At 45.9% G+C, this 22,956-nt stretch overlaps 1 protein-coding gene across 1 annotated transcript in view; it reads right to left on the bottom strand.

Annotated features, from left to right (window-relative positions):
* Positions 1 to 701: 701 nt before the first annotated feature.
* Positions 702 to 22,956, bottom strand: part of LOC142498182 (guanylate-binding protein 1-like) — a 42,393-nt gene continuing 20,138 nt past the window's right edge. The window contains 4 exon segments of the mRNA XM_075606694.1: positions 702 to 728; positions 3,191 to 3,403; positions 9,454 to 9,737; positions 13,371 to 13,613. Of these exon segments, the coding sequence (XP_075462809.1) occupies positions 702 to 728; positions 3,191 to 3,403; positions 9,454 to 9,737; positions 13,371 to 13,613 (767 nt within the window).

Below are 22,956 nucleotides of genomic sequence, written 5' to 3'. Positions count from 1 at the left end.
AAGCTGAAGTCATGGTGCCGCCCCCCTGAGGTTGCAAAGAGCGCCAGTACGCAAGGCACGTTTGGAGTCCGTCCTGGAGTAAGCTGTTCAGTTATTGCAGTGACGTCACATCCAAGCGCAGCGTATGCAGAGCTGGGACCAGCAAGCCTACGAAGGAGCAGTGAAGATACCAGGTCGGGTTAGGGCAGCAGGCTTTAGTTGTTCCGTGAGTACAGGAGAGGGGCTTGCACGGCTTCTTATCCTGTCTCTATACTATGCCCTGCACAACTGGCCCCCCACCCAGGTCATTAGTCTGTCTCCCCATTCCTTCTTTATGACATGAACTGTTACTTATCATATTAGCTGCAGTAGGATTGTCCATATTCCATCCACATGCTTATCTGAGGTTGCAATTAACCCACACACAGTCACATACACTGCGTTTTAGAGCACCGGACATTACGGGGTTCGTTCCCCTTATTCTATTATACACAGCACAGCCTAAAGTTAGTCTGTCTGTCTGTCTGTCTGTTCCACTGTTGAGTTCAGATCTAGTTCTAAGAAGTGTGCAGTTCAAGGTTCAGTTCTGCTGGTCAGAGTCTACACACTGTGTCCAGGGACCTGGCACAGATGGTGATCTCCCTTAGGGGAGAGGTGGAAGAGCAACTCAATTAAGAGAGAGAAGGAACCTTCTGCATGGAGTACCTTCACAGAATGTGCGGCTAGTGTCGACCGCTATGATGGGCAGTCTGCCAATGGAGATGTCATTAAAGATGCCCTTGTTCAAGAGATCCTTCCTGTGTGGGTTTGGAGTTATTCCTCAGGAAGGTGCACCGAGGAGTTCCCCATCAGAGACTCCTCCCTGCCGCCACAGGGATCGTGATGGGGTGGAGGAGCTTTACCGAATGTGAGTAGGACTCAGAACACTACCTCCAGACGCCTTTCATGGTGATATCCCCACTAACAACCAATGGGAGACTCAGGAGTCCTGTAAGCCAGCAGGTGCACCACAATACACTGACATGTAATTGGGGTGGTTTCTTACATATGGGGGTCAGGATCAGAAGGGCCCAGGAAACACCATTACACATACATCAGAACATCCCATCTGTTGCCTCCTCCCATCCCACACTGCTTCCCAACTCTTCTCATGCCTTTCTTGACTATTTTTCTGCTATCTCGGGGGAGGATGTGTCACTGCTGATCTCCTCCTCTACCTCTACCACTTGCCCTCTTGATCCCATTCCCTCCCATCTCCTAAAACCTCTTGCTCCTTCTACAATCCCTATGCTCACAAAGATCTTTAACTCTTCCCTCTACTCTGGTACCTTTCCATCCTCCTTCAAGCATGCAACCGTTATACCATTACTCAAAAACAGCAAGCTTGAACCTACCTGTCCTTCTAACTATCGACCTGTCTCCCTCCTGCCTTTTGCCTCCAAACTCCTTGAACGTCTTGTATTCTCTCGATTGCTACACTTTCTCAACATCTATTCTCTTCTAGACCCTCTACAATCTGGCTTCCGCACTGCTCACTCTACTGAAACAGCCCTCACTAAAATAACTGACGACCTCCATGCTGCCAAAGACAGAGGTCATTACACTCTGCTCATATTACTCGACCTCTCTGCAGCATTCGACACTGTGGACCACCCTCTTCTCCTTCACATTCTGCATACTCTTGGTAGTCAGAATAAAGCTCTATCCTGGATCTCCTCTTACCTCTCCCATCGTACTTTCAGTGTCTCTTTTGCTAACACCTCCTCCTCCTCTGCTGTATATATATCTCTCTGTGGGGGTACCCCAGGGCTCTGTCCTGGGACCCCTTCACTTTTCTCTTTACACACTCTCTCTAAGTGACCTAATCACATCTTTTAGGTTTAAATATCACCTCTATGCTGACGACACACAAATTTACCTTTCAACCCCTGACCTTACACCTGCTATACAGACCAAAGTTTCTGAATGCCTCTCTGGAATATCATCCTGGATGGCCATCCGCCGACAGAAACTTAACATGGGAAAAACAGAGCTCCTTATACTTCCTTCCAAACCTGGCCCTACTACCTCCTTCCACATTACTATTGGAAATACGATCATTCACCCAGTAGCCCAAGCACGCTGCCTAGGGGTTACACTTGATTCCTCTCTCACATTCTCCTCTCATATTCAAAACGTTTCTAAAACTTGTCGCTTTTTCCTCCGCAATATAACAAAGATACGCTCTTTCCTGTTACTCGACTGCTAAAACTCTGACTCGGGACCTCATTCTCTCACGTCTCGATTACTGCAACCTCCTGCTGTCCGGCCTTCCTGCCTCTCACCGGTCTCCCCTACAATCTATCCTAAACGCTGCTGTCAGAATCACTCTACTCTTTCCTAGATCTGTCTCAGCATCTCCCCTCCTGAAATCCCTCTCCTGGCCTCCGATCAAATCCCATATCTCACACTCAATTCTCCTCCTCACTTTTAAAGCTTTACATTCTTCTGCCCCTTCTTACATCTCAGCCCAAATTTCTCGCTATGCACCATCCCGACTCTTGTGTTCTTCTCAAGAATATCTTCTTTGTACCCCCTTTGTATCTAAAGCTCTCTCCCGTCTTAAACCTTTCTCACTTTCTGCCCCGCACCTCTGGAATGCCCTTCCCCTTAATACCCGACTAGCAACCTCTCTATCCACCTTTAAGACCCACCTTAAGACACATCTGCTTAAAGAAGCATATGAATAGCACTGGATAATCCTGGACACATGATACATAAAGCTTGGCCCCCTGCAGACGCACTTACTAGAATTCCCTCTTACTGTCTCTGTACGTTCTCTCTACCTACCAATTAGATTGTAAGCTCCTCGGGGCAGGGACTCCTCTTCCTTAATGTTACTTTTATGTCTGAAGCACTTATTCCCATGACCTGTTATTTATATCATTTGTTATTTATATGATATGTATTACTACTTTGAAGCGCTATATACATTTATGGCGCTATATAAATAAAGACATACAATACAATACAAAATATGGTGTTTACCAAACGGTGTATGATTTGTAATGTGATTGTTGTTGTTGGTAAGAAGTTTGATACAAAATGGTTGTTCCCCCCATTCTTTTTATTTTTGTATCCCCCCCCCCCCATATCAATCTGTAAAAACTAATAAAAATATAAGTTTAAAAATATATATATTTTATAGATACATTATAAAATAAAATCTCACCTTTATCCCCTTTCCGGGCTTCGTGTTATAAGCCTCCAACAGTTTGAGTTTCTCCTTTAGGAAGTGTTTGTGTCCTCAAGGTCTGGAATATTTTCCCTGTGATAATCCTTTCTCCAGAGTGACGCTCAGCTTCTGGATCAGAGCTCTGCATAGATCCGCTGACACCTCCTCGTTACGTTGGGAAAAGTCCTTCATTTTCTTGTCTAGTAGTTTCTGTTCACATAGAAAACTCAAGTAATTACTAAAATAACAGGAGGAGCTCAACGCAGTGCTGAGAAGGTCTCAGGGCAATGTTAGTGCTGAGAAGGACACCGGGCAGAGTTAGCGCTGAGAAGGAGTCAGGGCAGTGTTAGTGCTGAGAAGGACTCAGGGCAGTGTTAGTGCTGAGAAGGACTCAGGGCAGTGTTAGTGCTGAGAAGGACCCAGGGCAGTGTTAGTGCTGAGAAGGACTCAGGGCAGTGTTAGTGCTGAGAAGGACTCAGGGCAGTGTTAGTGCTGAGAAGGACTCAGGGCAGTGTTAGTGCTGAGAAGGTCTCAGGGCAGTGTTAGTGCTGAGAAGGAATCAGGGCAGTGTTAGTGCTGAGAAGGAGTCAGGGCAGTGTTAGTGCTGAGAAGTTCTCAGGGCAGTGTTAGTGCTGAGAAGGACTCAGGGCAGTGTTAGTGCTGAGAAGGACTCAGGGCAGTGTTAGTGCTGAGAAGGACACAGGGCAGTGTTAGTGCTGAGAAGGACTCAGGGCAGTATTAGTGCTGAGAAGGACCCAGGGCAGTGTTAGTGCTGAGAAGGACTCAGGGCAGTGTTAGTGCTGAGAAGGACACAGGGCAGTGTTAGTGCTGAGAAGGACACAGGGCAGTGTCAGTGCTGAGAAGGACTCAGGGCAGTGTTAGTGCTGAGAAGGACACAGGGCAGTGTTAGTGCTGAGAAGGACTCAGGGCAGTGTTAGTGCTGAGAAGGACTCAGGGCAGTGTTAGTGCTGAGAAGGACTCAGGGCAGTGTTAGTGCTGAGAAGGACTCAGGGCAGTGCTAGTGCTGAGAAGGACTCAGGGCAGTGTTAGTGCTGAGAAGGACTCAGGGCAGTGCTAGTGCTGAGAAGGACACAGGGCAGTGCTAGTGCTGAGAAGGTCTCAGGGCAGTGTTAGTGCTGAGAAGGACTCAGGGCAGTGTTAGTGCTGAGAAGGACTCAGGGCAGTGTTAGTGCTGAGAAGGACTCGGGGCAGTGTTAGTGCTGAGAATGACTCAGGGCAAAGTTAGTGCTGAGAAGGACTCGGGGCAGTGTTAGTGCTGAGAAGGACTCAGGGCAGTGTTAGTGCTGAGAAGAACTCAGGGCAGTGTTAGTGCTGAGAAGGAATCAGGGCAGTGTTAGTGCTGAGAAGGAGCCAGGGCAGTGTTAGTGCTGAGAAGGACTCAGGGCAGAGTCAGTGCAGAGAAGGAGTCAGGGCAGTGTTAGTGCTGAGAAGGACTTGGGGCAGTGTTAGCGCTGAGAAGGACTCGGGGCAGTGTTAGTGCTGAGGAGGACTCGGGGCAGTGTTAGTGCTGAGAAGGACTCAGGGCAGTGTTAGTGCTGAGAAGAACTCAGGGCAGTGTTAGTGCTGAGAAGGACTCAGGGCAGTGTTGGTGCTGAGAAGGACACAGGGCAGTGTTAGTGCTGAGAAGGACTCAGGGCAGTGTCAGTGCAGAGAAGGAGTCAGGGCAGTGTTAGTGCTGAGAAGGACTCAGGGCAGTGTTGGTGCTGAGAAGGACACAGGGCAGTGTTAGTGCTGAGAAGGACTCAGGGCAGTGTCAGTGCAGAGAAGGAGTCAGGGCAGTGTTAGTGCTGAGAAGGACTTGGGGCAGTGTTAGCGCTGAGAAGGACTCGGGGCAGTGTTAGTGCTGAGGAGGACTCGGGGCAGTGTTAGTGCTGAGAAGGACTCGGGGCAGTGTTAGTGCTGAGAAGGACTCAGGGCAGTGTTAGTGCTGACAAGGACTCAGGGCCGTGTTAGTGCTGAGAAGGACTCAGGGCAATGTTAGTGCTGAGAAGGACTCAGGGCAATGTTAGTGCTGAGAAAGACTCAGGGCAGTGTTAGTGCTGAGAAGGACTCAGGGCAATGTTAGTGCTGAGAAGGTCTCAGGGCAGTGTTAGTGCTGAGAAGGACCCCGGGCAGTGTTAGCGCTGAGAAGGACTCAGGGCAGAGTTAGTGCTGAGAAGGACTCGGGGCAATGTTAGTGCTGAGAAGGACTCGGGCAGTGTTAGTGCTGAGAAGTTCTCAGGGCAGTGTTATTGCTGAGAAGGACTCAGGGCAATGTTAGTGCTGAGAAGGAATCAGGGCAGTGTTAGTGCTGAGAAGGAGTCAGGGCAGTGTTAGTGCTGGGAAGGACTCAAGGCAGTGTTAGTGCTGGGAAGGAGTCAAGGCAGTGTTAGTGTTGAGAAGGACTCAGGGCAATGTTAGTGCTGAGAAGGACTCAGGGCAGTGTTAGTGCTGAGAAGGACTCAGGGCAATGTTAGTGCTGAGAAGGTCTCAGGGCAGTGTTAGTGCTGAGAAGGACCCCGGGCAGTGTTAGCGCTGAGAAGGACTCAGGGCAGTATTAGTGCTGAGAAGGACTCGGGGCAAAGTTAGTGCTGAGAAGGTCTCAGGGCAGTGTTAGTGCTGAGAAGGACCCCGGGCAGTGTTAGCGCTGAGAAGGACTCAGGGCAGAGTTAGTGCTGAGAAGGACTCAGGGCAGTGTTAGTGCTGAGAAGGACCCCGGGCAGTGTTAGCGCTGAGAAGGACTCAGGGCAGAGTTAGTGCTGAGAAGGACTCGGGGCAATGTTAGTGCTGAGAAGGACTCGGGCAGTGTTAGTGCTGAGAAGTTCTCAGGGCAGTGTTATTGCTGAGAAGGACTCAGGGCAATGTTAGTGCTGAGAAGGAATCAGGGCAGTGTTAGTGCTGAGAAGGAGTCAGGGCAGTGTTAGTGCTGGGAAGGAGTCAGGGCAGTGTTAGTGTTGAGAAGGACTCAGGGCAATGTTAGTGCTGAGAAGGACTCAGGGCAGTGTTAGTGCTGAGAAGGACTCAGGGCAGTGTTAGTGCTGAGAAGGACTCAGGGCAGTGCTAGTGCTGAGAAGGAGCCTGGGCAGTGTTATTTCTATTTGAATGATTCAGATTATCTCTACTGTGTTAATGACCTAACCTTATAATTGCTCTATAAAGGTTTGAGCCTGGTACCATTGCTATGGGAAGGTCTCTTAAATCAGTATATTTTTTACATGTAAGTATTAAATCAGTATCATTACTCTGTGTGTGTAAGCCAAGTGTCACACATGAAGTCTCTGTGGAGTTAATATTGGAGTTAGAATTGGAGGTGAATACTATAAGAAGAACTGGAATCTGCACTTCAACAACAACAACATCTTGCCACTGTGAGAACTTGGCGTTCTAAATGCTCTGACTTTCTCCGTATTTTTACTACAGATGCAGCGGCCGTTATTCGTACAGTTACCTGAGTACATCTCGCGTCACGCCGTGTGGTGGACCCGAGATGGTCAGTTGCAGTTGCTTTGTTTACATCCCACATGTATTTTAACATGGGGATACCAGCACCCCATACTGGGGCCTGTAACTTGGGAAGTAGGGGGTCCCCGGGGCTGAAATCAACGTTGTTCAGCTACGGAGACCCCCTGCTACATTACTGTAATGTTAGCATTTTAATAAAACCCCCGCGATCGCGCGTCTATTACTGACAGGCAGACCCGGAAATAATCACCCCTGCTGTTTTAATCCGAGGCGCCTTTAGTCTTCCGCGGCTAAACGGTGAGGATCACGGTCATATATCGAAATTCCATTTCGAGATTTGTTCGAATAACGGCCGCTGCATTTGTATGTGTGTGTAAGCTAAGTGGCTACACTGCCCTCCCAGGCCTGATTTATACACCTTCTCTATCAACTCCTACTCTTCCTACCCTCCAATACCTGGGAACTCTCTCCTCCTACCTCTCTCCCTGCCTCTCACTTTGTCCTCCCTATTTGCTGTTTCCTCATTCCTTTGTAAAGTTTTCCCTTCTCTTCAACTTCCCCACTACCCTCCTATCCACACCTCTTCCTCTCTCCTCCCCTCCCCCTATACATGTGCACACACACTGCACCACTATTTGCACACCTCTTTCCCAACAAATTCTACACCCCTCAATAAAAAGCACCCCCATAAATCCTCTATTCACCCCCACTTTCTCTCTCTGCTCCTCCTTGCTGCTGGGGCTATCTCTCCTAATCCTTCACCCAGCCATATACACACCTGCTCTCTCCCCTCCTCCCTGCCACCTCTTCCCACCGCGAGTCCCTGCCACCTCTTCCCTCCCTGCCACCTCTTCCCACCGCGCCTCCCTGCCACCTCTTCCCGTGCTAATGGTATTAACCCTTTTAATTTAATACCGACCAACCTTAAAACTCACATCACAAAAGATCACAAAAGAAGCATCCCAACAGCCCGGACTCCTGGCTTCTGTCCGACACCCACAGTCGCTCCTACCCACCAGTGCGGCCAAGCACTGCCATCTACTGCCCTTATTCCCTCACCTGCTGTCTCTGTAAGTCTCCTATCAGACCACTTAGATTGTAAGCTCTCCGGGGCAGGGATTTCCTTTCCTGTTGTCTGACTTTGCTGCGCTTATTTTATTATTATAATTCCCTGTACTGTATTCTTTGTGAAGCTCTGAGTACACTGTTGGTGTTATATAAATAAAGATATACATACATACATGTGAAAGTATTAACTCAGAATCGTTGCTATGGGAAGGTCAAAGCTCAGTATCATTGTTACGGGAAAGTATTAAATCTGTTTCATTGCTATGGGAAGGTCTTATCTCCGTATGCTTGCTATAGGAACGTCTAAGCTCAGTATTATTGCTATGGGAAGGGCTCAGCTCAGTATTATTGCTATGGGAAGGGATTAGCTCAGTATCATTGCTATGGGAAGTTTTAGCTCAGTATCATTGCTCTGGCAAGATCATAGCTCAGAATTATTGCTATGGGATGGTCTTTGCTTAGTATTATTACTATAGAAAGGTCTTAGCATAGTATTATTTCTATGGGATGGTCTTAGCTCAGTATTATTACTCTGCCAAGATCATAGCTCATTATTATTACTTAGGGAAGTTCTTAACTCAGTGTTATTTCTCTGGGAATGTCTTTGTATTGTATTGTATGTCTTTATTTATATAGCGCCATTAATGTACATAGCGCTTCACAGCAGTAATACATGTGGTAATCCAATAAATAACAGATAATATAAATAACAGATCATGGGAATAAGTGCTTTAGACATTAAGGAAGAGGAGTCCCTGCTCCGAGGAGCTTACAGTCTAATTGGTAGGTAGGGAGAACGTACAGAGACAGTAGGAGGGAGTTCTGGTAAGTGCATCTGCAGGGGGCCAAGCTTTATGTGCCATGTGTTCAGAATAGCCACAGTCCTATTCATATGCTTCTTTAAGCAAGTGTGTCTTAAGGTGGGTCTTAAAGGTGGATAGAGAGGGTGCTAGTCGGGTACTGAGGGGAAGGGCATTCCAGAGGTGAGGGGCAGTCAATGAAAAAGGTTTAAGGCGGGAGAGGGCTTTAGATACAAAGGGGGTAGAAAGAAGACATCCTTGAGAAGAACGCAAGAGTCTGGATGGTGCATAACGAGAAATTAGGGCTGAGATGTAAGGAGGGGCAGAAGAGTGTAAAGCTTTAAAAGTGAGGAGAAGAATGGAGTGTGAGATGCGGGATTTGATCGGAAGCCAGGAGAGGGATTTCATGAGGGGAGATGCTGAGACAGATCTAGGAAAGAGTAGAGTGATTCTGGCAGCAGCGTTAAGGATAGATTGTAGGGGAGACAGGTGAGAGGCAGGAAGGCCGGACTTTGCTGAGTATTACTGCTATGGGAATGTCTTAGCTCAGTATTATTTCTCTGGGAATGTCTTAGCTCAGTATTATTGCTATGGGAAGGACTTAGCTCAGTATTATTACTACGCCAAGATCATAGCTCAGTAGTATTACTCTGGGAATGTCTTTGCTCAGTATTATTAATCTGGGAAGGTCTTTACTCAATATTATTGCTATGGGAAGGTCATAGCTCAGTATTGTTACTCTGGGAAGGTCTTAGCTCAGTATTATTACTCTGGGAATGTCTTACCTCAGTATTATTACTCTGGGCAGGTCTTACCTCAGTATTATTACTCTGGGCAGGTCTTTCCTCAGTATCATTGCTATGAGAAGGGTTATGTGGGGGGAGCACTTGGGGGATCAGCAGTTTTCAGAGCTGATGTTCAGTTACTCACCTTAAACTGATGCTGGTACTTTTGATTTTCATCTTTGAAGGAACGTCCTAAAAATACTTTCAGTGCCGCCTCCTCACACTCCCTGTGCAGGTTCAGGAACTCTCCCTGTGTCTCTGTGGGGAATTTGGCCACTCGTTGGCCCATCTCAGTGTCATATTTGGACAATGCGTCCTCCATGGCTCCGGTATTCTCAATCTCTGCCAAAGCCAGCACCGCGTTCTCCATGCAGGGAACGGAGCCGCTCCGAATCGCCTCCACGTATGTGACTGCGAGATGCCCCAGAACTGGGATATACGAACAGTGGGAACAGAAGGGAGCACATATATTAAATAAAAGCACTTTTATTTGGGCTACATTAATATCCCTAATAGTGAGTAAAAACACAATGATACACACACACGCACACACACAGTTCAGGAATATTTAAAGAACATACAAAGATACTGATGTTTTATACAGCTTGATGACATCACTAATAAAGAAGTATGTGACTATGAGGAATAATTAGTTACGGAAGAAAATAACCAGATAGAAAAAGATAAGGATGATTATTTGTACAACATGATAAACACCTGGAATCTCCAGAAATCCCCATTTCCCTAATACAAATAAGGACAGGGTCCTGTAGGTACTCTAGACCTCAGGGGTTTTATGGATACAGTATGAATAGCAATATTAATAGACCGGTGAACCCTCAGAGTTTTCAAACGTCTCAGATTTTGGATTTCAATCCTCCCAACTTTACTTCAGAAATCGATTTCTTGCCTTTATACAGAAAGGGACAACACAAGATCTGTTCCCAATCACGATCATGATAATCAATGACCCAAAAATCTGGCACCGAAGCCTAAAAGATTGTCACATACACTGAGATCTGAGCCATGATCATTTTTTTCTATTATTGTTATTATTGTTTTTGAAGGAGGAACCAAAATTACTCTTGTTCTGCCCACGAGAGTAATTTAACCTCACTTTTGAGGGAATTTGAAGATCCGCTGGATATTACCAATTGATCTTGCCGTGTTTGGTCGGTCATTTCCATTTGCCTTTAACTGACAGTTTTTCTGATTACACGTATGATTCTATAGGCGTTTCATTTAGTGGGTTGTCAAATTATTCCCTCTCCCTTCAGACCTAAATCTTGTTTTTCCCCATGGGCAGTTTTGTAGATACAGGACATTGTACACATTAGTTTTCAAGGATTTTCAAAAACTATGTAAGGGAAAGACATATATTAATGAACAAATTATCTCGGGATTAAAAGGCGGCACTTAATGAATAACAAAAAAATAGACACCCTTATCATTAAACATGCTGGTATGGGAGGGGGTATTATAGTCCAGGATAGGTGTATGTGTATAGGTGAAGCAAATACATTGCTAATATCCTACACTAAACCCTCTAAGAATCCCAATAAAGAGTTTCAAATACTCCTTGATTTATTTCTCATGGGGCCATCTATAATCATTACTGATGTCAAATATAAGTTTCTATTTCCCAATCTTTCTGGAAGAGCCAATTTTTTTATCATTCACGGAACATCCGTAAGTGTTTGAAAAACTTGTCAGGCAGGCCCATCATCTCCAGGATGGGGTCGATGAGCTGAAACCTATCCCAGTATGTTGATAGTTATCTTCAGTCATATATCATCTCTCTCAGATCCCATACTACGGTTACCCAGCACGTTATCAGCTCCATATCAGGGATAGCGTGTAAGAGCACCTATCTCTGGGCCACGGACGATGTTCAGTCGCTTTACACGTGTATTGCACATGTTAAGGGTTTTGTAGTTCTCAAACGCCTTTTGAACAAGGAGTTTGCCATGTCTTTTTCATCAGCAATATATTATATCTGCGATCGGTTTATATGAACACAATCATTTTTTATTTGATCAACAATTTTATTTACAGATCTGTTGAATGGCCATGGGTGCCAGGTTCGTCACCAGCAATACTAATCTATTAATGGTTTAATGGGAGGAGAGCCAGGTTTGGACTAGTAACCCACTGGGGGTGGGCATGGTATACTATGGCCGTTTCATAGACGACATCCATATTATTTGGTATAGTGAGGTTGGGAATATTTTGTATTTATTTTTACATTTCAATTCCACGACATTACAAATATATGTATACTGTGAGCTATACAATATTAATCTTATCCACCTACCACATGGTGCGATAAGGAATAAGTGACACTGTCCCTGATCTGCCAGGCAACACATTACAGGAGATTTTAGTAAAACAACAAGGGAACTATGGAGAAGAGTTCTAGAACATGTCAAACAATATCATAATGGTGATATCAGCACGCTCTTGTTTATGGGCATCTATCATTTGAAGGGCACAATGAGGGGAGGAGATACTGACAAAATCTACTCTACGTAGAAGCAGAGTAGATAGATATATAAACTTAAAACCGGAGCCCAATTTGTATCAATGAGGTCTTCACTTCACTGATTAAAACATTATGAAACAAGAACCATCAATGACTACAAATTACTAAACAGAACAGTAGTTACAAATTGCCACTAATGTTCTATTATCACCATCATAGCTCCAATTCTGGTACCTCTTGGTGTTTCAACCAAAACTAAACATCTATATCAGCGGTGCGCAAACTGGGGGTGCAAGCGGGGGGCCGCGGCTAAACATCTATATGATAGAACACTCTACTATATCAAATGTATGTTACCTCAGATCTGTATATACATTGTATGACTGAATTAGCATGATAAATAACAGTCATGCTTCAGAACTAGTAATCATTAATCAGTATGTTTAATTATTTCACTTTGATTTTATATCATATCATTCCAGGACATCTTACATTTAGTGTTACCAAGAATTGCACTTACAAAATTATCCAGCAGGTCTCGCCACTGTCTGCGTTACCATTGCGGGTCAGGCATTATGATACTAATCACTATGACAATGGATAGCTGCTTATACTCGGTCTGGGAGACAAACGCGGATTGTCCCTGTCGAAGCTCCGTAGCTGGAGTGACTGTTTCGGGCACGGCATTATTTGCCACGTTACGGATGCCACGTAATGGATGGGCTTTGAATGAACTGGTGCACGCTTTGAAGAGATTATATACATGTTCGGACACAGTTTGCTATAACAGATTTCTATGTTTTAAGTGCATACTGTAGTTTTTTCTATAATAAAAAGGGGCCTGAGACCCTGGTAGATATAAAAAGTATTAATTATATATTTTGCATATTTCTTGGGTGGTGGAGGTGGATAGTTATGATCAGTGTTCGACAAACCTATGCATTTGCACGCCCCGGGCGAGTGGATTTAACATTGTGGCGAGCTCCTATTGGCCCAAGCAGCACACGTTTGGTACTAGGTGGCGAGTAGATTTTTTTGTTCGGCGAGTAGATTTTTTGGTGATTTGTCGACCACTAGTTATGATTGTAATCTAGTAATATAAACGCATCTAAAGTACCTTGCGGAGGAGAAGGGCGAGTTAGATAGAGTAGCTGTGTGTATTAACCCTGGTTGTATATCTAAGTCACATGCTCACCTATGTGCTGTTTGTGACAGGTGGTATATGGGGACGGATTGAGGAGAGATTTTGTAAATTTGAGGGACTTTAGAGAAGGTATAAAGTGGGTCAGCTTGAGAGCTTTATATTCACCCTTGTCCCGTATGTACGTAAGTCACATACTCACAGGTCTGCAGTACATTACAAGGACATAATATTGTTGAAATCTGTGAACTATAGGCAGAAGAAGCTCAAGTTGATAAACTGGCCTTTTTCTTTTACTTTAACTCTCAAAAATTATTAATACTGAAATTATAATTTACACTGCAATGTCTCACAGGAACAGGAAAGGGTTAAACAAGGAATTCTTGCTTGAAGAAAGGAGAATGGTTTTCTATAATGTACATTGCCTCTTTGCACTCACGTTTCCCACTGATCAGGTGTCCGCCTGCGAGCGTTTTCACTCGGCCATCCTTGAACATGTAAGTACAGAACCTCTGAGTCTGTTTCACAAACTCCTCCTCCAGCTCAGACTCCGGCACCTCCTCCAGGTGCTGGAGCTTTGTCTTATTAAAGGCCGGCCGGTCAAACACAAAGCACTTGTGTGAGTGGAAGAAGCTTATGATGCACTCCCGGGGCAGGTTGTAATCCTTAACTTCACTGGAACCTGGGACAGAGAAACAGAGAACATATATTTAACTAACATATTAACAGCCCTCACTAAAATAACTGACGACCTCCATGCTGCCAAAGACAGAGGTCATTACACTCTGCTCATATTACTCGACCTCTCTGCAGCATTTGACACCGTGGACCACCCTCTTCTCCTTCACATTCCCCATACTCTTGGCATTCGGAACAAAGCTCTATCCTGGATCTCATCCTACCTCTCCCATCGTACTTTCAGTGTCTCTTCTGCTAACACCTCCTCCTCCTCTATTGATCTCTCTGTGGGGGTACCCCAGGGCTCTGTCCTGGGACCCCTTCTCTTTTCTCTGTATACACTCTCTCTAGGTGACCTAATAACATCTTTTGGGTTTAATTATCACCTCTATGCTGACGACACACAAATATACTTTTCAACACCCGACCTTAAACCTGCTGTACAAACCAAAGTTTCTGAATGTCTCTCTGCTATATCATCCTGGATGGCCCTCCGCCGCCTTAAACTCAACATGGCTAAAACAGAGCTCCTCATACTTCCTCCCAAACCTGGCCCTACTACCTCCTTCCACATTACTGTTGGAACTACGTTCATTCACCCAGTAGCCCAAGCATGCTGCCTAGGGGTCACACTCGACTCCTCTCTCACATTCGCCCCTCACATTCAAAACATTTCTAAAACCTGTCGCATTTTCCTCCTCAATATAACTAAGATATGCCCTTTCCTCTGTTGCTCGACTGCTAAAACTCTGACTCAGGCCCTTATTCTCTCCCGTCTTAATTACTGTAACCTCCTGCTGTCCGGCCTTCCTGCCTCTCAACTGTCTCCCCTACAATCTATCCTAAATGCTGCTGCCAGAATCACTCTACTCTTTCCTAGATCTGTCTCAGCATCTCCCCTCATGAAATCCCTCTCCTGGCTTCCGATCAAATCCCGCATCTCACACTCCATTCTTCTCCTCACTTTTAAAGCTTTACACTCTTCTGCCCCTCCTTACATCTCACTCCTAATTTCTCGTTATGCACCATCCAGACTCTTGCGTTCTTCTCAAGGATGTCTTCTTACTACCCCCTTTGTATCTAAAGCCCTCTCCCGCCTTAAACCTTTTTCACTGACTGCCCCCCACCTCTGGAATGCCCTTCCCCTCAGTACCCGACTAGCACCCTCTCTATCCACCTTTAATACCCACCTTAAGACACACCTGCTTAAAGAAGCATATGAATAGCACTGTGGATATTCTGAACACATGATACATAAAGCTTGGCCCCCTGCAGACGCACTTACCAGAACTCCCTCCTACTGTCTCTGTACGTTCTCCCTACCTACCAATTAGACTGTAAGCTCCTCGGGGCAGGGACTCCTCTTCCTTAATGTTACTTTTATGTCTAAAGCACTTATTCCCATGATCTGTTATTTATATTATCTGTTATTTATTTGATTACCACATGTATTACTACTGTGAAGCGCTATGTACTTTAATGGCGTTATATAAATAAAGACATACAATACAATACAATACAACTAAAATTAATTTGAAAATATTTTTGATGGATCCTGTCACAGTGTGTGCTGCAGTAATGCATCCTTACATGGATCCTGTCACAGTGTGTGCTGCAGTAATGCATCATTACATGGGTCCTGTCACAGTGTGTGTGCTGCAGTAATGCATCCTTACATGGATCCTGTCACAGTGTGTGTGCTGCAGTAATGCATCCTTACATGGATCCTGTCACAGTGTGTGCTGCAGTAATGCATCCTTACATGGATCCTGTCACAGTGTGTGTGCTGCAGTAATGCATCCTTACATGGATCCTGTCACAGCGTGTGCTGCAGTAATGCATCCTTACATGGATCCTGTCACAGTGTGTGCTGCAGTAATGCATCCTTACATGGATCCTGTCACACTGTGTGCTGCAGTAATGCATCCTTACATGGATCCTGTCACACTGTGTGCTGCAGTAATGTATCCTTACATGTATCCTGTCAGTGTGCGCTGCAGTAATACATCTTTACATGGATCCTGTCACTGTGTGTGTGCTGCAGTAATGCATCCTTACATGGATCCTGTCACTGTGTGTGTGCTGCAGTAATGCATCCTTACATGGATCCTATCACAGTGTGTGCTGCAGTAATGCATCCTTACATGGGTCCTGTCACAGTGTGCTCTGCAGTAATGTATCCTTCCATAGATCCTGTCACAGCGTGTGTGCTGCAGTAATGCATCCTTACATGGATCCTGTCACAGTGTGTGCTGCAGTAATGCATCCTTACATGGATCCTGTCACACTGTGTGTGTGCTGCAGTAATGTATCCTTACATGGACCATGTCACAGTGTGTGTGCTGCAGTAATGCATCCTTACATGGATCCTGTCACAGTGTGTGCTGCAGTAATGAATCCTAACATGGATCCTGTCACAGTGTGTGTGCTGCAGTAATGCATCCTTACATGGATCATGTCACAGTGTGTGTGCTGCAGTAATGCATCCTTACATGGATCCTATCACAGTGTGTGTGCTGCAGTAATGCATCCTTACATGGATCCTGTCACATTGTGTGCTGCAGTAATGCATCCTTACATGGATCCTGTCATCGTGTGTGCTGCAGTAATGCATCTTTACATGGATCCTGTCACACTGTGTGCTGCAGTAATGCATCCTTACATGTATCCTGTCACAGTGTGTGTGCTGCAGTAATGCATCCTTACATGGATCCTGTCACACTGTGTGCTGCAGTAATGCATCCTTACATGGATCCTGTCACAGTGTGTGCTGCAGTAATGCATCCTTACATGGATCCTGTCACAGTGTGTGTGTGCTGCAGTAATGCATCCTTACATGAATCCTTCCACAGTGTGTGCGCTGCAGTAATGCATCCTTACATGGATCCTGTCACAGTGTGTGTGCTGCAGTAATGCATCCTTACATGGATCCTGTCACACTGTGTGCTGCAGTAATGCATCCTTACATGGATCCTGTCACAGTGTGTGCTGCAGTAATGCATCCTTACATGGATCCTGTCACAGTGTGTGTGCTGCAGTAATGTATCCTTACATGGATCCTGTCACAGTGTGTGCTGCAGTAATGCATCCTTACATGGATCCTGTCACAGTGTGTGTGCTACAGTAATGCATCCTTACATGGATCCTGTCACAGTGTGTGCTGCAGTAATGCATCCTTACAAGGATCCTGTCGCAGTGTGTGCTGCAGTAATGCATCCTTACAAGGATCCTGTCACAGTGTGTGCTGCAGTAATGCATCCTTACATGGATCCTGCCACAGTGTGTGTGCTGCAGTAATGCATCCTTACAGGGATTCTGTCACCGTGTGTGCTGCAGTAATGCATCCTTACATGGATCCTGTCACAGTGAGTGCTGCAGTAATGCATCCTTACATGGATACTGTCACAGTGTGTGCTGCAGTAATGCATCCTTACATGGATACTGTCACAGTGTGTGCTGCAGTAATGCATCCTTACATGGATCCTGTCACAGTGTGTGTGCTGCAGTAATGCATCCTTACATGGATCCTGTCACAGCGTGAGTCCTGCAGTAATGCATCCTTACATGGATCCTGTCACAGTGTGAGTGCTGCAGTAATGCATCCTTACATGGATCCTGTACCAGTGTATGTGCTGCAGTAATGCATCCTTACATGGATCCTGTCCCAGTGTGTGTGCTGCAGTAATGCATCCTTACATGGATCCTGTCACAGTGTGAGTGCAGCAGTAATGCATCCTTACATGGATCCTGTCCCAGTGTGTGTGCTGCAGTAATGCATCCTTACATGGATCCTGTCACAGTGTGAGTGCTGCAGTAATGTATCCTTACATGGATCCTGTCACAGTGTGTGTGCTGCAGTAATGCATCCTTCCATGGATCCTGTCACAGCGTGTGTCCTGCAGTAATGCATCCTTACATGGATCCTGTCACAGTGTGAGTGCTGCAGTAATGCATCCTTACATGGATCCTGTCCCAGTGTGTGTGCTGCAGTAATGCATCCTTACATGGATCCTGTCCCAGTGTGTGTGCTGCAGTAATGCATCCTTACATGGATCCTGTCACAGTGTGAGTGCAGCAGTAATGCATCCTTACATGGATCCTGTCCCAGTGTGTGTGCTGCAGTAATGCATCCTTACATGGATCCTGTCACAGTTTGTGCTGCAGTAATGTATCCTTACATGGATCCTGTCACAGTGTGTGTGCTGCAGTAATGCATCCTTCCATGGATCCTGTCACAGTGGGTGTGTGCTGCAGTAATGCATCCTTAAATGGATCCTGTCACAGTGTGTGCGCTGCAGTAATGCATCCTTACATGGATCCTGTCACAGTGTGTGTGTGCTGCAGTAATGTATCCTTACATGGATTATGTCACAGTGTGTGCTGCAGAAATGCATCCTTACATGGATCATGTCACAGTGTGTGTGTTGCAGTAATGCATCCTTACATGGATCATGTCACAGTGTGTGTGCTGCAGTAATGCATCCTTACATGGATCCTGTCACAGTGTGTGCTGCAGTAATGCATCCTTACATGGATCCTGTCACAGTGTGTGCTGCAGTAATGCATTCTTACATGGATCATGTCACAGTGTGTGTGCTGCAGTAATGCATCCTTACATGGATCCTGTCACAGTGTGTGCTGCAGTAATGTATCCTTACATGGATCCTGTCACAGTGTGTGCTGCAGTAATGCATCCTTACATGGATCCTGTCACAGTGTGTGCTGCAGTAATGCATTCTTACATGGATCATGTCACAGTGTGTGTGCTGCAGTAATGCATCCTTACATGGATCCTGTCACAGTGTGTGCTGCAGTAATGTATCCTTACATGGATCCTGTCACAGTGTGTGCTGCAGTAATGCATCCTTACATGGATCCTGTCACAGTGTGTGCTGCAGTAATGCATCCTTACATGGATCCTGTCACAGTGTGTGTGCTGCAGTAATGCATCCTTACATGGATCCTGTCACAGTGTGTGCTGCAGTAATGCATCCTTACATGGATCCTGTCATCGTGTGTGCTGCAGTAATGCATCTTTACATGGATCCTGTCACACTGTGTGCTGCAGTAATGCATCCTTACATGTATCCTGTCACAGTGTGTGTGCTGCAGTAATGCATCCTTACATGGATCCTGTCACACTGTGTGCTGCAGTAATGCATCCTTACATGGATCCTGTCACAGTGTGTGCTGCAGTAATGCATCCTTACATGGATCCTGTCACAGTGTGTGTGTGCTGCAGTAATGCATCCTTACATGAATCCTTCCACAGTGTGTGCGCTGCAGTAATGCATCCTTACATGGATCCTGTCACAGTGTGTGTGCTGCAGTAATGCATCCTTACATGGATCCTGTCACACTGTGTGCTGCAGTAATGCATCCTTACATGGATCCTGTCACAGTGTGTGCTGCAGTAATGCATCCTTACATGGATCCTGTCACAGTGTGTGTGCTGCAGTAATGTATCCTTACATGGATCCTGTCACAGTGTGTGCTGCAGTAATGCATCCTTACATGGATCCTGTCACAGTGTGTGTGCTACAGTAATGCATCCTTACATGGATCCTGTCACAGTGTGTGCTGCAGTAATGCATCCTTACAAGGATCCTGTCGCAGTGTGTGCTGCAGTAATGCATCCTTACAAGGATCCTGTCACAGTGTGTGCTGCAGTAATGCATCCTTACATGGATCCTGCCACAGTGTGTGTGCTGCAGTAATGCATCCTTACAGGGATTCTGTCACCGTGTGTGCTGCAGTAATGCATCCTTACATGGATCCTGTCACAGTGAGTGCTGCAGTAATGCATCCTTACATGGATACTGTCACAGTGTGTGCTGCAGTAATGCATCCTTACATGGATACTGTCACAGTGTGTGCTGCAGTAATGCATCCTTACATGGATCCTGTCACAGTGTGTGTGCTGCAGTAATGCATCCTTACATGGATCCTGTCACAGCGTGAGTCCTGCAGTAATGCATCCTTACATGGATCCTGTCACAGTGTGAGTGCTGCAGTAATGCATCCTTACATGGATCCTGTACCAGTGTATGTGCTGCAGTAATGCATCCTTACATGGATCCTGTCCCAGTGTGTGTGCTGCAGTAATGCATCCTTACATGGATCCTGTCACAGTGTGAGTGCAGCAGTAATGCATCCTTACATGGATCCTGTCCCAGTGTGTGTGCTGCAGTAATGCATCCTTACATGGATCCTGTCACAGTGTGAGTGCTGCAGTAATGTATCCTTACATGGATCCTGTCACAGTGTGTGTGCTGCAGTAATGCATCCTTCCATGGATCCTGTCACAGCGTGTGTCCTGCAGTAATGCATCCTTACATGGATCCTGTCACAGTGTGAGTGCTGCAGTAATGCATCCTTACATGGATCCTGTCCCAGTGTGTGTGCTGCAGTAATGCATCCTTACATGGATCCTGTCCCAGTGTGTGTGCTGCAGTAATGCATCCTTACATGGATCCTGTCACAGTGTGAGTGCAGCAGTAATGCATCCTTACATGGATCCTGTCCCAGTGTGTGTGCTGCAGTAATGCATCCTTACATGGATCCTGTCACAGTTTGTGCTGCAGTAATGTATCCTTACATGGATCCTGTCACAGTGTGTGTGCTGCAGTAATGCATCCTTCCATGGATCCTGTCACAGTGGGTGTGTGCTGCAGTAATGCATCCTTAAATGGATCCTGTCACAGTGTGTGCGCTGCAGTAATGCATCCTTACATGGATCCTGTCACAGTGTGTGTGTGCTGCAGTAATGTATCCTTACATGGATTATGTCACAGTGTGTGCTGCAGAAATGCATCCTTACATGGATCATGTCACAGTGTGTGTGTTGCAGTAATGCATCCTTACATGGATCATGTCACAGTGTGTGTGCTGCAGTAATGCATCCTTACATGGATCCTGTCACAGTGTGTGCTGCAGTAATGCATCCTTACATGGATCCTGTCACAGTGTGTGCTGCAGTAATGCATTCTTACATGGATCATGTCACAGTGTGTGTGCTGCAGTAATGCATCCTTACATGGATCCTGTCACAGTGTGTGCTGCAGTAATGTATCCTTACATGGATCCTGTCACAGTGTGTGCTGCAGTAATGCATCCTTACATGGATCCTGTCACAGTGTGTGCTGCAGTAATGCATCCTTACATGGATCCTGTCACAGTGTGTGTGCTGCAGTAATGTATCCTTACATGGATCCTGTCACAGTGTGTGCTGCAGTAATGCATCCTTACAAGGATCCTGTGATAGTGTGTGCTGCAGTAATGCATCCTTATATGCAGTGGTTGACAAATCACCAAAAAACCTACTCGCCACACAAAAAAATCTACTCGCCACCTAGTACCAAACGTGTGCTGCTTGGGCCAATATTTACTCGCCCGGGGGTTAAATCCACTCGCCCGGGGCGAGCAAATGTATAGGTTTGTCGAACACTGCTTATATGGATCCTGTCACCGTGTGTGCTGCAGTAATGCATCCTTACATGGATCTTGTCACAGTGTGTGCTGCAGTAATGTATCCTTCCATAGATCCTGTCACAGCGTGTGTGCTGCAGTAATGCATCCTTACATGGATCCTGTCACTGTGTGTGTGCTGCAGTAATGCATCCTTACATGGATCCTGTCACAGTGTGTGTGTGCTGCAGTAATACATCCTTACATGGACCCTGTCACAGTGTGTGCTGCAGTAATGCATCCTTACATGGATCTTGTCACAGTGTGTGCTGCAGTAATGTATCCTTCCATGGATCCTGTCACAGTGTGTGCTGCAGTAATGTATCCTTCCATGGATCCTGTCACAGTGTGTGTGCTGCAGTAATGCATCCTTACATGGATCCTGTCAGTGTGTGTGTGCTGCAGTAATGTATCCTTACATGGATCCTGTCACAGTGTGTGCTGCAGTAATGTATCCTTCCATGGACCCTGTCACAGTGTGTGCTGCAGTAATGCATCCTTACATGGATCTTGTCACAGTGTGTGCTGCAGTAATGTATCCTTCCATGGATCCTGTCACAGCGTGTGTGCTGCAGTAATGCATCCTTACATGGATCCTGTCACCGTGTGTGCTGCAGTAATGCATCCTTACATGGATCCTGTCACAGTGTGTGCTGCAGTAATGCATCCTTACATAGATCCTGTCACAGTGTGTGCTGCAGTAATGCATCCTTCCATGGATCCTGTCACAGTGTGTGTGTGCTGCAGTAATGCATCCTTACATGGATCCTGTCACACTGTGTGCTGCAGTAATGCATCCTTACATGGATCCTGTCACAGTGTGTGTGCTGCAGTAATGCATCCTTACATAGATCCTGTCACAGTGTGTGCTGCAGTAATGCATCCTTACATAGATCCTGTCACAGTGTGTGCTGCAGTAATGCATCCTTCCATGGATCCTGTCACAGTGTGTGTGTGCTGCAGTAATGCATCCTTACATGGATCCTGTCACACTGTGTGCTACAGTAATGCATCCTTACATGGATCCTGTCACATTGAGTGCTGCAGTAATGCATCCTTACATGGGTCCTGTCACACTGTGTGCTGCAGTAATGCATCCTTACATGGATCCTGTCACAGTGTGTGTGCTGCAGTAATGCATCCTTACATAGATCCTGTCACAGTGTGTGCTGCAGTAATGCATCCTTACATAGATCCTGTCACAGTGTGTGCTGCAGTAATGCATCCTTCCATGGATCCTGTCACAGTGTGTGTGTGCTGCAGTAATGCATCATTACATGGATCCTGTCACACTGTGTGCTGTAGTAATGCATCCTTACATGGATCCTGTCACAGTGTGTGCTGCAGTAATGCATCCTTACATGGATCCTGTCACAGTGTGTGCTGCAGTAATGCATCCTTACATTGATCCTGTCACAGTGTGTGCTGCAGTAATACATCTTTACATGGATTCTGTCACAGTGTGTGTGCTGCAGTAATGCATCCTTACATGGATCCTGTCACAGTGTGTGTGCTGCAGTAATGCATCCTTACACGGATCCTGTCACAGTGTGTGCTGCAGTAATGCATCCTTACATGGATCCTGTCACAGTGTGTGCTGCAGTAATGCATCCTTACATTGATCCTGTCACAGTGTGTGCGCTGTAGTAATGCATCCTTACATGGATCCTGTCACATTGAGTGCTGCAGTAATGCATCCTTACATTGATCCTGTCACAGTGTGTGCTGCAGTAATACATCTTTACATGGATTCTGTCACAGTGTGTGTGCTGCAGTAATGCATCCTTACATGGATCCTGTCACAGTGTGTGTGCTGCAGTAATGCGTCCTTACATGGATCCTGTCACAGTGTGTGCTGCAGTAATGTATCCTTACATGGA

Source organism: Ascaphus truei, chromosome 6 (genome assembly GCF_040206685.1).
Source record: "Ascaphus truei isolate aAscTru1 chromosome 6, aAscTru1.hap1, whole genome shotgun sequence".
NCBI classification, from domain to species: Eukaryota; Metazoa; Chordata; class Amphibia; order Anura; family Ascaphidae; genus Ascaphus; species Ascaphus truei.
The sequence above is the reverse complement of the archived record's forward strand: the minus strand, read 5'-3'. Positions and strand labels throughout refer to the sequence as shown.